Source organism: Spermophilus citellus (assembly GCF_964194105.1).
Source record: "Spermophilus citellus genome assembly, chromosome: 11".
Lineage (NCBI taxonomy): Eukaryota > Metazoa > Chordata > Mammalia > Rodentia > Sciuridae > Spermophilus > Spermophilus citellus.
Genome location: NC_138192.1, coordinates 29,424,521 through 29,442,047, shown reverse-complemented (window position 1 = coordinate 29,442,047; position 17,527 = coordinate 29,424,521). Strand labels below are relative to the sequence as shown.

At 38.9% G+C, this 17,527-nt stretch overlaps 1 protein-coding gene and 1 long non-coding RNA gene across 4 annotated transcripts in view; one reads left to right on the top strand and one right to left on the bottom strand.

Moving 5' to 3' along the window:
* Positions 1–183: 183 nt before the first annotated feature.
* The window catches only part of NIFK (nucleolar protein interacting with the FHA domain of MKI67), an 18,893-nt gene continuing 1,549 nt past the window's right edge, over positions 184–17,527 (top strand). Inside the window, exons 1-5 of one of the 3 annotated variants that reach the window (XM_081260870.1) lie at positions 184–341; positions 10,166–10,467; positions 11,404–11,541; positions 13,702–13,810; positions 15,975–16,186. In XM_081260870.1, the coding sequence (XP_081116996.1) occupies positions 10,357–10,467; positions 11,404–11,541; positions 13,702–13,810; positions 15,975–16,186 (570 nt within the window). In that variant the 5' untranslated portion in view covers positions 184–341; positions 10,166–10,356. The remainder of the gene's footprint in view (positions 342–10,165; positions 10,468–11,403; positions 11,542–13,701; positions 13,811–15,974; positions 16,187–17,527) is intronic. The other 2 variants (XM_081260868.1, XM_081260869.1) reach the window with 2 other exon arrangements.
* The window catches only part of LOC308630620, a 26,923-nt gene continuing 14,918 nt past the window's right edge, over positions 5,523–17,527 (bottom strand). The window contains exon 3 of the long non-coding RNA XR_014017974.1: positions 5,523–5,880. This is a non-coding gene — a long non-coding RNA (uncharacterized lncRNA). The remainder of the gene's footprint in view (positions 5,881–17,527) is intronic.

Here is a 17,527-nt window from a genome sequence, read left to right as displayed (position 1 = left end):
CAGAGACCGGGAAAGAGAGAATAGGCGGAGCTTCAGACTGGCGCTTCAGACAGGCATCGCCGGAAACAGCCCGCGAAGGGGGCCTAGGGAGCACGTGAGCCTGCGGGAGGCGGGGGCGGCTTGGAGGTGGTGCCGGCTCGTTGGGTTGTCCGCTAGTGCATGTGTGTGTGTTTTATTTACAACAGCGGACGGGGCGGGGCGGGGAGGGGGTGGAATCCGTCACAGCCAAAGGGAAGGCGTCCTACCTGCAGACGGAGGTAGAGAAAGGCCGACTTCGTGTGAAGCTAGGGCGTTAATGCGTTCGTCGTTGAAAAAAATACACGGAAAAGTAAAAGGACGGAGTGAGTAGGGGATGGAGTGGGAATGAAAATTTCCTCGCTACATCATTTTTATTCTGAGATCTTTGATTCAATTACCTATTTTTAAATGAAATGGCTTTTTTTTCAGTGTGTGCGATGAAAGTTTCTCTTGTCCGCTAACACCTCCTTCCGCTCTATCCCTTTGCTGAGGCTAATACTGTCAATCGAGTCGTTTGTCCCTTGAGAGTTTTTCTGCGCATCTACCCTACAAATTGTGGTGTGTGGGTGTGTATGATGCATTCTCCAAATGAATTAGAAAAATTCTCATCAAAGAAATGATAATGGGTTATTTGCTTTGTACCAGATATTATTCTAAAGTCTTTATGTGAAAGATCATGTTTAATTCTCATTATAGTCCTGGGAAGATACCTGACAAATGACGTTACTGTGGTTACAAATTAATGGACTCTGAAGTCTAGTGTACCTAAGTGTTGAAGCTGGGAACCACACGCTTGATCTTAATCACTATGGTATTATTGCCTCTACTGTTTCACAGTAATAGTCGCGGATTTTTAAAAATATCTTATCCCAGCCTGGTGGGGTGGCCCAAGCCTGTAATCCCAGCCACTCAGGAGGCTGAGGCAGGAGGCCAATCTCAGCAAATTTAGTGAGACCTTAAACAATTTAGTGAGACTCTATCTCAAAATTAAACAAAAGAGGCTGGAGTAGCTCACAAAGCGCCCGGGTGTTCAATCCCCAAGACAAAAACAAACTTTATCTGATTTAATCCCACACTCCTATTACATAAGCAGACAGTCTCAATTTTCACAGTTTCCCCCAGAGACAGGATTTTTTAAAATGTTTTGCCTGTGTACCTCAGACATGCCCATTTGTGGTACAAGATTCTCCAGAGTAGAGTCTTATAATATTTTCCTCCCTCTCGAACACACAAAGAAGATAGCAGTAGGAACTATTATTAAGACTTAATACCTGCCAAACATATTCTTTGTGTATTAACTGACTTCATAGAAATCCAAATTACATTTTTCAAATTCAGTGTGCCTCTCCATGCCAACTCAGAAAGTATGACTTTCAAATTTCTAGCAGGAATAAGAATCTGCCAAATCGTTTCTCCCCTGAAATTCTAAATTAGTTAAAATTTAAAAAAAAACAGGAAAAATACATACAAAATTTATTAGGTATATAAGGCATGGGAGCATCAGACTCCTAAGAAGGTTTTTATTCTTTTTTTAAGAATCCCTTGAAGGTCTGTCTTCCTTTTTCTTTTCTTTTCTTTTTTTTTTTTTTTTTTTTTTTTGTCAAGTCAGAATTGATCCTTCTCTCTACAAACTAGGAGGAAGGGTGAAGGTGGTGTAGACCTATAGTCCCAACTACTGGGGAGGCTGAGGCAGAGGGATAACTTGAGTCCAGGGGTTGGAGACCAGCCTGGACAACATAACAAGACCCCATCTCAAAAGAAAAAAAAGTAAAAGAAGTAAAAGTTGATGAGATTTCTTTTTTTTTTTTTAAGAGAGAGTGAGAGAGGAGAGAGAGAGAGAGAGAATTTTTAATATTTATTTTTTTAGTTCTCGGCGGACACAACATCTTTGTTGGTATGTGGTGCTGAGGATCGAACCCGGGCCGCATGCATGCGAGGCGAGCGCGCTACCGCTTGAGCCACATCCCCAGCCCCGTGAGATTTCTAAATGATATATGCCAAACACTACTTTCTATCTCTGAATCTGACTATTCTAGATACTTAAAATGAGCGTGGTCTTGAAATATGTGTCCTTTTTTGCCTGGTTTATTTCACTTAAAATAATGCCTTCAGGGTTCATCCATGTCTTTCCGTGTCAGAAGGAAATTCCTTTGTAAATCTGGATAATACCACATTTTGTTTATGATTCATCCATCCGTGGACATTCAAGTTGCGTCCACTTTTTGATTGTGAATAATGCTATAAAAATGAGTGTACAAATATCTGTGAAGTCCTTGCTTTCAGTTCTCATGGGTATATATCCAGAAGTAAAATCGCTGGATCATAAGGTAATTCTGTATTTAATTTTGTAAAGAATCACCAAAATGTTTTCCACAGCAGCTGCACCATTTTACATTTCCACCTGCGATGTACAAGGGTTCCAATTTCTTCACATACTTCAACACTTGTTATTTTCTGTGTGATTGTATGTGTACACATGCTTATATCAGCCATCTTAATGGATGTGAAGTGGTATTTTTGATTTGCATTTTCCTAATGATTAGGATATTGAGCATTTTCATGTGTTTGTTATTAGTCAGCTGTTTATCTTCCTTAGATAAATATGTAGTCCATTCAAGCTTTGCCTCACTATGTTGCTAAGGCTGGCCTCAGAGTCATGATCCTCCTACTTCAGTAGGGAGTAACAAGAGACTACAGATGTGCGCTAAAGCACCTGGTCCTTTGTCTATTTTTTAACTGAATTGTTTGTTTTTGCTGAGTTTTAGGAATAGTTTGCATATTGTAGATATTAGTCCCTTATCAGATGTATGATGGACATTCTCTCCCATTCTAGCATTTGCCTTTTCCTCCTGTTGATAGTGTCCCTTCATGCACAAAGCTTCATAATTTTGATGAAGTCCAGTTGACTGACTTTTCCCTTTGTTGCTTGTGCTTTTGACATCATATGTAAGAAATCATTACTGAATACAATGTCATGAAGCTTTTCCCGTTTTCTTCTAAATGTTTTATAGTGGTTGGTCTTATGTTTCGTTCTTTGTTCCATTTTAAGAATGGTGTAAGTGTATTTTTAATACTTTTCTTGTCTGGTTTGGACATCAGGTAATGCTAGTGTAGGGAGCCCACTTTGAACCATAGAATTGGTTTGAAGATTATTTTAAGCTGCAGACATTGCAAATTCAAAAGATGTAAAAAAAAAATCCTTCTGGGAGCTTCCTTTATCATCCTAAAAGAAGCAACCTCATGGAATTGAAGCTGCCATAATTTCCTTCTTCTGGGGAATTTCATGGTGTAAAGAAGTCTGAAAAACCACACGCTTAAGTGGTTATCACAAATTCCCTATCTTCTCCCAAAACCTCAATTAAAAAAAACACCTACTTCTTGTTCTTAAAGAAACCTTCCCCCGCATTCCCTTTTCCCAACTTATATCTACTAAGCCTCTAACTTCAATCAGTTAGTAACTAGCTCCTCCTTTTGTTAGCATCAGCGTATATAAAAATAAGTCTTTGGGAGGAGTTTGTTGTTGATGATTTGTTTTTTGTTTGTTTACTTTCAGTAGTGGGGATTGAACCCAGGGCCTCATGCATGCTAGGATTGGGGGAGTTTTCTATAAAAAGACTTATTCAGAACTATAAGTTGATAGTGGTGTTGAGTTCTTCTGTGCCCTTGCTGATTTTCTGTTCTGTTAATTTTTTATTAGTTTAATTTGCTAGTCCTTATACATTGAACAAAAGAGAGGAAAAGTTTTTCCTCCTCAACACTAGCTTCATAAAATGAACTAAAGAGTGTTTCTTCTTACTTCATATTCTGAAAAAGATTATACAGAATTAGTATTAATTCTTCTTTAAACATTTGGTAAATTTCTCCATTGAAAACTGGGATTGGAGATTTCATTTGGGGAACTTTTATTGCAAATTCCATTTATAGTACTACTCAAAGTATTTAATATTAAATGAGTTATAGTTAAGCACGTGTGTGTGTGTGTGTGTGTGTGTGTGTGTGTGTGTTTGAGATAGGATCTCACTAAATTTATTGCCCAGGGTGGCCTCTTATTTGTGGTCCTCCTGCCTCAGCTTCCTGAGTAGCTGGAATTATTTTTTAGTTCTAAAATTTCCATTTTATTTCTTTCTTTTTTTTTTTTCCAAAACTCGGGCTTGAACAAGAGGCACTCTGCCACTGAGCTATATTCCCAGGCCCTTTTCATTTTTTACTTTGAGACAGTGTCTTGCTAAATTGCCAAGGCTGGCCTCAAACTTGCCATCCTCCTGCTTCAGCCTATAAGTAGCTAGGATTACAAGTATGTATATCACCACACCTATCTTCCATTTTACTCTATCTTCTATATTATTGCCCGAACTTTCTGTTTCTTTGTTGAGACTTTTTTCATTCATTTCAAGTATGTTCTTATTTGCTCATTGAAGAATTTTTATCATGGTTGCTTTAAAATCTTTGTCATATAATTCTAACATCTATGTCACCTTGGTATTATAATCATATTAGTCCTTTGGGGCTTTTATAATAAAATATCAAATACTGAATGGCTTGACTAGGGCTGTGGCACATGCCTGTGATCCCAGTTACTCAGAATCTGAGACAGGAGTATCACAATTTGAGGCTAGTCTCAGTACTTTGGTGAGACCCAACCTCAAAAAATAAAAAGTGCTTGGAGCATACTTAGTGGTAGAACACTCTTGAGTTCAATATCTAGTACAAAAAAACAGTGTTTTATAAACAGTGAAAATTTACTTCTGACACTTCTGAAAGCTGGAAAGTCTAAGATTCAGGGACCAGCAGATTCAGTGTCTGCTGAGGGCGGTTGCCTGGTTCACGAATGACCATCTTTTCACTGTGTCCTTATATAGTGGAAGGAGGTAGAGAGCTTTTGGGCCTCTTTTAAAAGTCACTCATCAGATTCCTGAGAGCTCTGATCTTGTGATTTTATCACGTCACAAAGGTCCCTCCTCATACCACCATCTTGGGGATTATGGTTTTTAAGATACTAATTTGAGGCAGTGAACACAAGTGTTCAGACTAGCAGAATCTATTCATTATCTTTTCTTGTTAAATTTGAGCTCTTCCTGGTTCTTGGTATGGCAAGAGGCTTTCTACTGAAATCTGAACTTTTTTCACCGTTGTTGGGGTGCTGGGAATGGAACCCAGGGCCTTGCACATACTAAGCAAATACCATACCACTGAGCTACACCCCAGTCGAAACCTGAACATTTTTGTATCATGCTATAAGACTCTGGATCTTATTTGAATATGTTTTAAAGGGCTTTTTCTGACACTGCTCCAGCAAGGAATGGAGAACACTGCTTTTTGCTGCCAGTTGGGGGAATAAGACCAATCTCCCTGGGCTGGGGATGTGGCTCAAGCAGTAGCGCGCTCGCCTGGCATGCGTGCGGCCCGGGTTCGATCCTCAGCACCACATACCAACAAAGATGTTGTGTCCGCCGAAAACTAAAAAATAATAAATATTTAAAAATTCTCTCTCTCTCTCTCTCTCTCTCTCTCTCTCTCTCTCTCTCTCTCTCTCTCTCCTCTTTCACTCTCTTTTAAAAAAAAAAAAAGACCAATCTCCCCTCCCATTGGCCTCCATTGGCACCCAGGGCAGGGTCTCCTCATTATTGCTGGGTAGAGATGGATGTCCAGTCTCACACATGGTCTCCACTGACACTGTTACTAGTAAGTGACATCATCAACTGATGGGATGAAGGTCCCAACTTCCTTCAGGGTCTTCTCTGACACCATGATGACAGGGATGTTAGAGCACATCATCGAGCTTCTTGAAGGAAGAAGTCTAGGCTCCCCACTCAGACTTTGTCTGCAACATGGTTGGGGGGATGGAGAGCATCCCAGCTTTATCTGAAAAAAAAAGGCATTGTTTTTCAGAAAAAAATCAGTTTTTTCTGTGGTGTTTGGCTAGAATAGAGGCAGTATCATAAAAGTTTTCTGTCAGGCAGGGGATGTAGCTTAGTGATGAGTCCTTGCCTGACATGCATTGGAGTCCTGGGTTAGATCCCCAGCACCAACTCACCCACCCACCCACCTCCACCACCAAAAAAAAAAAAAAAAAAAAAAAACAGAGAAAGAGCAGAAGGTAAAATACAGGGCTGGAGATGTAACACAATGATAGAGCACTTGCCCAGCACTATAAAAATAACTAACTTTTAAATTAGCTTTATTTCTTTATAGCTGCCCCCTTCTTGATCCTTCGGCCAAAGAGAACAGATTTTTGGCATTTCTTGGTGACCGGCTTCTTCAGCACCAAATCTGAGATATATAAGAAAAAAAGTAAATAAATAAACAGTGGAACTTGCCACTGTGTCATTTCGTAGGCCCTGAGGCCCCTAGCTTTCTGCCTTCTTCTCTACTTTTCAGGGTCTCATTATGTTTAGTTTATATATAATGCCCAGGGATTTTAGTTGCACTTAAAGGAAGGAATAAGGGAAAGTTTATCTACTCCACCTTTCCAGAAGCAGAATTCTCCATGGAGAATTTGTATGACAGAAATTGACACATGTCAAGAATTCTGAAAACCAGGTTCTGTTCTAGGCAGGGCAGCCATAGGCATTTAAGCAGGGCAATGATGAAATCAAAGGGAACTGACCAAACCGTAGCCCTCCATTCAAAGTGATTGAACATGCAAGGTGGCAATTTAGGAAGAGTTATTGACTTCCCAGGAGTTAATCTGCCATCTCCTGGGCTCCCTTTACTTAATAGGCAGCTTTGCTAACTGAGCACCCATCCTTCTCAGGAAAGCAGCACCTGGAAGATTTGATGAATTGTATTCTCTTCTTTCTATGCCAGCACTACTATCAGTGACTAGTACTCAGGAAGTGTTTGGATGCCGTGGCAAGGTTCATAACATGTTTAGGGAATAGAATGTACTTGAAGATCGTGGTTAAGTCTCCAAACTTAGAAATCCCTGCTTCCATCAGAAAAGTGACAGGAAGAGAGAACTCCAGCAGGATCTTCCCAAACCTCATCAAGAAGAAGAAAATTTCACCAAATACCCATTTAGAGAAAACTTCCCATGGAAAGAAAAGAATCTTTGCAGAGCAGATGAAAAGATGAGCCATGTATGTAAAGATCCAGACAAAAGACAAGACAAAATTTCTCAAGAAAAATTGGAGTGCACCACTATTATCAAAGCTAGCTTATGTCCCATGAGAGAAAAGCTTATGACATCATGTTGATGGAATGCATTGGCTGAAAAAGACCTTGATAAGAAAAGAAAAGGCTATGTCAGACCAAAAAATATTGAGGAAGAATACAAATATTTCAAAAAGTATCCTCAAGTCAACTTATATCTGTAATTCCAGCAACTCGAGGGGATGAAGCAGGAAGATTACAAGTTTAAAGTCAGCCTAAACAATTTAGCAAGATGCTATCTCAAAATAACTGAATAATTAAGAGGGTTTAGTGATAAATGCCTCTGGGCCCAATCCCCAGTATGGGGCCAGGGTGGGAGCAGGAGAGTAGTATCATCATATCTCAGATGTTGCTCAGAGAATCTCCTGGATGATCAAGTCCCTGAAGAAGAATGTACAGGCTGTGATGACCCCAGGATCCAGGTAACAGTGCCCCATTTAGACCAGATGCCACCAACCCAAGGTTATTATCACAGCAGGACCTCCACAAGAGCAAGACAGAGCAGTCTTTTCCACACTACACAACACAGGAGACCTCTTTATTAACCCCTCCCCACACAAATGAATGCCACATGCCTAAGATTGGGTCCTCCACAGCATTCTGTCAGAGGTCAGGTATTACCAAGATATTCCAGGAGACAGTTCTTGAAAACCTTCCCCCACTTCTAGAAAGTGAGGCAGAACCTCCCCAGGAATAATCACTGTGAGTCTTTACTGGTCCATTGCCCCCTCCAGTGGCAAGAAGTTCCAGCCTCTGTCCACACAACCAGGTGACAGATGCAGTTCACCTTCCAGGTTTATTCTAGCTTGTAATGAAACCATTTCTGAAGCTCTAGAACCTCAGAAAGATAATTTCTTCTCTATTAAAATGACTTTTCTCCTTCCTTTTGGTGCTATTAACATGATAACACCATGGCTCACATGTGTGACAAAATTACAATTTGTAAGATGTTTTACAACTGTAGAACATATATGAATCTCACAGTTCATTGCTTCCATTTCATCTGTAGATCGTGTAATTATAGGATTTTGTTTATTTGTTAGTGGTACTGTGGATTGGACCCAGGGCCTCATATGTTTTAGGCAGCCCTCTATTAATGAGTTACTTCCCTAGCTGTTTTGTTTTGTTTTGAGATAGAGACTCCTTAAATGCAGGCTTGACCTTGAACTTGAAATTTTCCTTCTTTAGTTTCCCAAGGAGTTGGGATTACAAGGGACACAACTCCACACCAGACTTAATTATAGTATTTTTGAAGTTGTTAACAAATTCACTATGGGCTGGGGATATGGCTCAAGCGGTAGCACGCTCTCCTGGCATGCGTGCGGCCCAGGTTCGATCCTCAGCACTACATACAAACAAAGATGTTGTCGCCGCCGAGAACTAAAAAATAAATATTAAAATTCTCTCTCTTTCCCTCTCTCTCTTTAAAAAAAAAACAAATTCACTAAAGTAATCCAGAAATATGGCAATCATTTTTTATGTCCTAAAATAATTTTTCTCATTTGTTTTTATTGCTTTAAGTGATTATACAACAGCTCAAATGGAAATGTCATAAGATGATAATTTCTAGGATAGTGTTTTTTAAATTTACATCTATAGAAATGTTAATATTATAAATTGTTTCTCTCTTGTTTGATTTTTACATAATGAAATCAGTAAATTTTTATTGCTAGTTAGGAAGACTTTTCTGTTGATCCAAAAACAGCATTTTTTGGTCTTTCTTGTAGAGTAATCTTGAATTTTCTCCTTTTTAGTTGCACTGCTGAAGTTAAATGTGTATATAATTTCTCAAACAGAAGCTCAGCAAAATTGTAATTCTTAAGATTATTTTTTGTAGGTATGGTTTATTTAGAAGTTAATTTTCTGAGTCATATGTTTTCTTTCCTTGAATTTCTAGACAGCATAAGGGTAGTCCTCCAGTTGATGCTCTTTCCAGAACAGTATCTGGAATTTTATATGAGTAACCTTGCCATAAAGAACATTTTGTAGGGAAGGCAGAATTTTACATTTGCTCTCTTAAGAGATTTTTTTTCAGCTGGGTAAGAGAATTAAATCTACATAAGAAAAATCAACAGGGAAAAAGAATATAAATTTATTTAATTCAAGTTTTATGTGGTATAGGAGTCTTCATAAGGACATGAAGAATCAAAGATACAGAGATATAAATATATGCCAGCTTAGATAATGAGTAGTAAATTATGAAGATAGGAAAAGCAGAGATAATTGAGCTGGGACAATTAATTGGGTAAAATGGATGGGAGAATCAGGATTAGTCTAAAAAAGGTTGGTTTTACAGATTTCCCTCTGCCTCAACTTCTTGTCCTTGGTGATAAGAATGGTACTTTCCTTTTGGTATAGTAAGGACAAAGAATTTCATCTCTTGCACCTGCTGTTTTTGAAGTGGCCTTAACTCAAATAGTATGCTCCTTGTTTTCTTAACTTCTTCCATTTGAAACTCAAAAGTTCACTTCTACGGAGCTGAATTGACTGTAATGGTAATATTAATTTGTTTACAAAACAACAAAAAAGGAGATTTTAAAAAAAAACTCTAAGCTGGGCAGTATTGGTGCTCATCTGTCTGTAGTACCAGTTAACTCGAGAGGCCAGGCAGGAGCATCACTTAAACCCATGAGTTTGAGCCCAGCCTGGAAGGTATAGTGAGACCCTGTTTCAAAAAAACTAAAACACATGACTGAAAAAAGGAAAGAGCAAACTAATGGAAGAATAGTTAACAAGATCTGAAGGGCACAGATATAGTTTTGTAGTTATTTTTTAAAAATTCTTTTTGAAACCGGGCACCATGGTGCACGCCTTTAAACCGACTGAGCAATTTAGTGAGACCCTGTTCAAAATAAATATATATATATATATATATATATATATATAAAGAGCTGTGGATGTAGCTCAGAGATAAAGCGCCCCTGGGTTCAAACCCAAGTATGAAAAGCAGAAAAAGAAAACGGTTTTGAAACGTGACTGTTATGGACGTTCCAAGTTGACAGGTGAAAGGTACGAGGAGAAGAAAACGTGCCCCGCCAGCAGGGAGCGCCAAGGGGCGCTATCCTTTGTGCCACGCCCTTGGGTCTTGTCACGCCCCTCTCCCTCCTCTACTTCCGCTTCCGAGGAGTCGAGGGCCCGCATTTCCGGGAGCGCGCCGCGTGGAGTTGTGTTGCTGCGGGTCTCAGCATGGTGGGGTCTCCGTTCGTCGTCCCACCCGGGCCGATTCTTTCTCTGAACCCGCAGGAAGACGTCCAGTTTCAGAAGGAGGTGCAGCAGGTCCGCCAGCGCGTAACCCAGGTGAGCGGACTCAGGGTCCGGGCTGCGAGGGAAGGCGGTGAGTCTTGCCGGGAGCTTTCCGGATCGCGCGGTTCGCGGCCCGGACGCGACCTGCCTTCCCTGGGCTTCTGCTACCTCCAGGGCCTTCCACAGTGAGCTCCCGACCGAATGGGAGACCGACCTTATGAGTTTAGAGGCCACGGTGCGCGAGACGAGGAGGTTTACTCTGATGGAGAAATACTGTGGGATTTGGTCGCTAAATTTTAGGATGTTCTTGTGGAGACTAGAGGCAGGCATGGGGTGACGCAGGAGAAGAAGGGAACCCAGCCGAGGGGTTCCCACAGATTAATACCATGTTAGGGGATGTCATGCGTCTGCTTTACCGCCCAAAATTACTGCCCGGTAGTTTGGGAGTTAAGATATTATTTACCAAGTTCCCTTTGCTGATTGGAGCCCTTGACATCAAGTTTATATTTTCCTTGGTTTATAGCACAATATATATTGTGAAAAAACTAAGTTTTTCTTATGGAAGATAAGGAAGTGATCACAGAGACACTCAGAGGTTAGTCTACATGTGAAGGTTAACAAGCTTCTGGAAAAATGTTCCATTAGATAGGAATAAACGGTGATTTGCGTCGAAAGTTGAAGGACGCACTCTATGGAATTCTCTGGGTGGAAGATCTAAAGTGATGTAATCAGATATTTACTTGCTTGTCTATCCACTCAGCCTAACCTCCAAAGCATGTACTTGATGCTGGTGCTGGGAATTCAGGCCTGAGAAAACAGTGGCGATTGTCCTTGTGGGGATATAGACAACAAACAACTAATTCTTTAAATTATTGCTATGACAAGTAAAAATATAGGGTAGGTTCTTCAGCAGAGCACTAGAGTTTTGAAAGTTTTGTGGCAGTGTTCATGTTTTAAAAATGTTTTTTTATCTGGTCTTTTTGTCTTCAGCAAAAAAAGGAAGAAAAACTTATTCCTGGAGTAATTTTTGTGGGCCATCTGCCTCCAGCACTTTATGAAACCCAAATCAAAGCATATTTCTCCCAGTTTGGCACTATTACAAGATTTAGACTATCCAGAAGTAAAAAGGTAAGTTTTTTTAAGCCAAATTGAATTGATAGTTTTGTTTTTGTATATCACTTTTAACAGATTACAGATCATACTTCCATATTATTGCTTATCAGATTTCAGAAAAGGGGATGAGATTTAAACAGCCTTGAGAAAAGTCAGTGTTATTCTAAATATTTTGCCAAAGTGATTGTCCCAAATCCTCAAATTAAATTGACAGTCTTGGTAAATGAGCCATATTACCTTGTGGCTCCTAGGCCCAGGGATAAATGAACTTAAATTCGAAGACCGGGTTCATCTTGTATGCCTCATAGAGCCAACTCTTTAATAGCAAAAGTTTATATAGTAAGTAGTTAAGGATAAGTGTTCTGTAGTTGGACTACCTAAGTTTGAGTCCTAGCTATACTAGTGACTAGCAACTGCTTGTCTGACCATGGACAAATTATATAACTTCTTCCTGCTTCATTTTTTTGTGATCTAAAATAAAGTTTTAAAACCCCACAATTTTCTAAAAATATTTTTTAAAAGAGCAAAGAGGTAATGAATTTAAAGTTCTTAGAATTAAATACCATAAATGTTATTGTTTTATCATACTTAATCTTCTAAGAAAAAAAGACTTATGTGGTTTATTTCAAGAACAAAGGAGTGGCCCACTTCATTTATTTCCTCCACACATTTATTGGTTGTAGCTGAGACATCTGGGATATATACCCATTTTCTGCTAGTTGTCCTAAAACAGCAGGTTTTAAATTTTATGTTGTCTAAGCAACATCTCAACATTAAATGAATTGATGCTGGAATATAACTCAGTGGTAGAGAACTTGCCTTATATAGCACTGTGTGCTATATATGTTTCGTTTTGTCTTCCATTATTTTGTTTTTGAGACAGGATCTTGCTGAGTTTGAACTTGGAATCCTGCTTCGGCCTCTTGAGCCCCTGGGATTACAGGCATGCACCACCACACCCAGTTTACATATGTTTTTAAAGGGAATCTTAAATTTCCATCTCACCAGAATAACATTTTTTTTGTGTTTCCCTCTGCCTTCTTTTTCTCCATTTACCTACTTATAATAGTTTCTTATATGGAGATTTCAAATATCCTGAAGTTGATTAGAGAATAAATTAGGTGTCCACCATACAGCTTTATCAAATATCAAATTGATACCACATTTGCTTTAGATGTTTCTTGTTTAAAAAATATAGTATAGGTGAAATTGAAATTTTATACCCTTCCCCAATCTTCCTCGCCTCCTTCCAGCATTCAGGAAATTAATCTGTATAAAGTTAGTGTTTTTCAATGCTATATGTGTTTTTAAATCTTTACTAAATGTTTATTATTGATAAATGTTGATGTTCATTTACTTGGTTTTTTTTTATTAATTGTAAACTATAGCATTCTGTAAGGTGTGTGTTTGGGGGTTTTTTTTGTTTTGGTTTTTTGTTTCCTTTAGTAATCTGTTTTGAGCTTTATTCATGTAACTGGTGCATTTTTTAGTTTTCGGCGGACACAACATCTTTGTATGTGGTGCTGAGGATCGAACCCAGGCCGCACGCATGCCAGGCGAGCGTGCTACCGCTTGAGCCACATCCCCAGCCCTGGTTTGGTTTTTTTGCCTGTATTTTATTTGCTTATTTTTGTATGTGGTGCTAAGGGTTGAACCCAGTGCTTCACCCATGCTAGGCAAGCGCTAAGGTTTCTACAGTTTTTCACACTTTTTTTCTTTCGGCAGTACTGAGGATCAAACCCAGGGTGTTGCACATGCTAGTCAATCTCTCTACCATTGAGTTATATCTCCAACTACAGTTTTTCTATTGGTAAAGCATCATATAACATGCTTGGTATTAAGAATTTATAACTAGTAGGACTGCCAGTTAGCAAAGAACTGTGGGAACTGCCAGATTTCCTTTATAAATGGGACATTGCTATTGAAAATATTCTAGCCATAGTAATCATGTGTTTATATAAAAATATACGAGTACCTAAAAATCCACTGTTTGGATGACTTTGTATTCCCCCACCCCCACCTCAGACAATCCCTGGAATACATGAATTAAAGTTGGAATTATAGGTAATCAAAATTGCTGATAAGGTACTAATGAGTATTATTTAAATTTAAGGCAATTTAGGGGTTGATGACTTGTTAGAGTATAATTATTTTTGTGGTGGATTTCCATTGCAGACTGGAAATAGCAGAGGCTATGCCTTTGTGGAGTTTAAGTCTGAAGATGTTGCCAAGATAGTTGCTGAAACAATGAATAACTACCTTTTTGGTGAAAGACTCTTGGTGTGTAAGTGCTCTTATCTTACCCTGGAGTTTTGTGGATGCTTCTGTTGGTGCATGACTGATGTGAAAGACAGATAGATGGCTTAGCTGCTTTGGATATGCCACTTCATCTCTGGGAATGTTCTTGTAAGGAGTGGTACAAGGATGTAAGTTTTCCAGGAAGGTTATGGTGGAAATTTAAAATTTTTTTCTAGCATGAAAACAGTATATACACTGAGATGGAATTGAACAAATTACTTCAGGAATGTTTGAGGGAAGCTGCTAATCTATCTTCATTGGGTAGTGAGAAAACCTTCCTTTGAGAGGTATTATTTAAATTGAAACCTGGAGATTAAACAGGAGGGAGCCAGGTGAAGGGGTGGGAATGATGAAGCTGCTTTGACATTCTTTATATAGTTGTAGGCATAGGTAGGTTTTTCTAGAATAGTATTTTGGGGACTCTAGGATGCAAAAAGGAGTGAATTTTACAGCACAAGCCAGAACATGTACAGATGTATGTAAACATAACTAAAGAAAAAGTCCAGTGACATAATTCTTAAACCCCTGTTTAAGAATTGGTGTTCTCTTCAGCTAAATTGATTTTATTGCCCCAAAAGGCCACTGTGAGTTTGAAAAATATTGCTTTTACATCATGTCGTTGAGTATACAGTGGCCATGATTGTTGTATTTGCCTTATTCTTAGTAAAGTTGAGTATTATACTTATTGACCATGGGAATTCATCTTTTGTGAATTGTCTGTTCATATCTTTTGCCTTGGCTTAATATCTTTCACAAAAACTCTTTCCTAGCTTCCATGTTACATTATTTTGTGAATATTTGCATACTGCAGTGTAGTCATTGTTACCCTTCGCTCTGTTCTATTTGTTGTTTTCCTAGCTTTATATTTTGAATTCAGGTCTACAGAGAAACAGAACAGCATGAAGAACATACTGCTCTCTTGAATTCACCCTTTTTTAAATATTCTAATACATTGACTTTATCTCTCCTCATCTATATCAACATACTCACTTTTGTTTCATTGATCTATTTGAAATAAACAGTCATAATACTAGAATATTAAATGGCTTTGTAAGGAGTGGTACAAGGATGTAAGTTTTCCAGGAAGGTTATAGTGGAAATTTAAAAAAATTTTCTAGCATGAGAACAGTATTTTCACTGAGATGGAATTAAACAAATTACTTCAGGGATGTTTGAGGGAAGCTGCTAATCTATCCTCAGTGGGTAGTGAGAAAACTACGCACAATCCTCCTGTCTCAGCCTCCCAAGATGCTGGGATACAGGTATATGCCACTGTGCCTGGCTAAAAGACAGTTTTGAGATAACTAAAAAAACATAAAGGAGGGTAGGGCCGTAGCCTAGCATGCATGGGACACTGGGTTCAGTCCTCAGCACCACATTAAAAAAATAAAGCCATTTTGTCCATCTACAACTATACAAACTTTTTTTTTTTTAAGAAACATAAAGACAGACATTATATACTATGATATTGTGGTTGTGTAGGAGAATTTTCTTACTCTGAAGAGATTTATGATGGGCTAACAGCAAAGGTAAGGAATCACATTTCAAAATCAGTCTAAATGACAATGACTGCAACTCTTTCACACAAGCCATATAGGGAGTACAGGAGCAACAACACCAGATTAGAAGTTCATCCCACAAAAATTGGCAAATGGAGACAGTAATTTTTGCATTCCCAGAGATACAAGAGCATCCCTGTCCAGATTTCACTACACTTGGGAGGTAGGGATCAGTTTCTGGCCATCCCACTTTTCCAGGTTTTTGAGCTGACAGGGCTGCCCAGGTCCTATTGCTGTCAGAGGGACTTCAGAAACCTGGGGGAGATCACGGGTTCCTTCTCATAGTAACAGAATGGCTTGCCAGGAGGAAGTAGTTCAAGTAGGTGAAGTGAATAATGTTGCCTGTGCTCACAAGATCAGTGCTATACTGAGTCTGACTGTGGAAGATAGCAGAAAGGATCCCAAACAATTGGTTGTTCTGCCCCAAAGCATTAACTCACTCCATTAGGGTATAATTGGTTTATCTATTGCTCTAATGTGAGATTACACATCATGATCATGATGTGAGAAATAACACTAGGGAAATTTCTAAAACTAACATGGAAAGCTTTTCCTACCACTTGGTTGAAAACTTTTACTTCTTAAAAATAGGTCGTTTTATGCCACCAGAAAAAGTACACAAAGAACTTTTTAAAGAGTGGAATACTCCATTTCGTCAGCCATCGTATCCAGCAGTGAAGCGGTATAATCGGAAGCGGACATTTTTTCAAAAACTGCAAATGGAAGAGCGATTTAAAAAGAAAGAAAAATTGCTCAGGAAAAAACTAGCAGCAAAAGGAATTAATTATGATTTTCCTTCATTGGTAAGCATTCCTTCATGAAATTATTTCAGTGGTTTCTCTTAGGGGTAGACTTTGTACCTCACTAGTTATAAAATGTGTCTGTGACTATAAAAAGTAATCCAGTACTTATCACACATTGGGTTTTTAGGTTTTGAGTTTTTTTGTTTTTTTTTTTTCCTCCCCTTTTTCTCCTTCTGTGCTGATGATTGAACCCAGCCCAAACCTCTCACATACTAAGCATGTGCTCCAACACTGAGCTGCACTCTGTACTCCTAACCCCACATAGTAGGCTTTGACTAATTTACATACGTGTTTGTGTTAATGGGGATTGAACCCAGGGGTGCTCTATCACTTAGCCACATCCCCTTTTTATCAGTCTCACTAAGACTCAGTCTCACTAAGGTACCCAGGCTGGCCTTGAACTTGGCAATCCTCTTGCCTTACCTCTTAAGTCACTGGGATAGCAGACTTGTGCCACCTGTCACAGTTTGTCTTTTAAACAGCCTGTGGATTCTTCGTAAACAATTGGTAAGAGATCTTATTTCTTCCATTATATGGAAGAGAGAATCCTTTTTTAAGGAATTACTTGATTTGCTTTACCCTCCCCCCACACCCACTGAGGATTGAGCCCAGTGGTACTTTACCACTGAGCTATATCTCCAGCCTTTTTTGTTTTGTTTCGGTCTGGGGATTTTAGAGACAGGGTTTGATTAAGTTGTTCAGGCTGTCCTTGAATTGTGTTTCCTTCTACCTTAGCCTTCTGGGTAAAGGTAGGCGTGTACTGCCACCCCTGACTTGCATGACTTTCCTTAGTTTTTAATTTATTGAAGTTGAACCACTATTTAACCAAAAGCCATTATGCTCTTAGATTACCACTTAAATGTGACTTTACCAGAAATGTTTACTGTATGCTCTCAGTAAATATCAAGACTGTAAATTGTTCATCCCTATTACACCATTCTAGTTAAAATTTTCTCGTGTTCTTTAGTAAGCACCAATTCTGAGATTTAAACGTACAGAAATGTGCTGAAATACACAAGCCAACATACAGGAAGATGAGTTGGCACAGGTGTTCATCTAGTTCTGACTTGGTTGTAAAGGAATACTGAGGCAGCCTTGCTGAATCTTACTTTCTCCAGTCACAGTAACTAATTAGTTGTTAAGAAATGACATCTTGGACTGGGCTTGTGGCTCAGTGGTACCGTGCTTGCCTAGCATGCGTGAGGCACTGGGTTCGATCCTCAGCACCACATAAAAATAAAGACAATAAAGTCCATCAACAACTAAAAAATTATTTTAAAAAAAAGAAAGAAAGAAATGACATCTTTTCCCAAGTTCTTTAGATCTTTTAACTTTATCCAT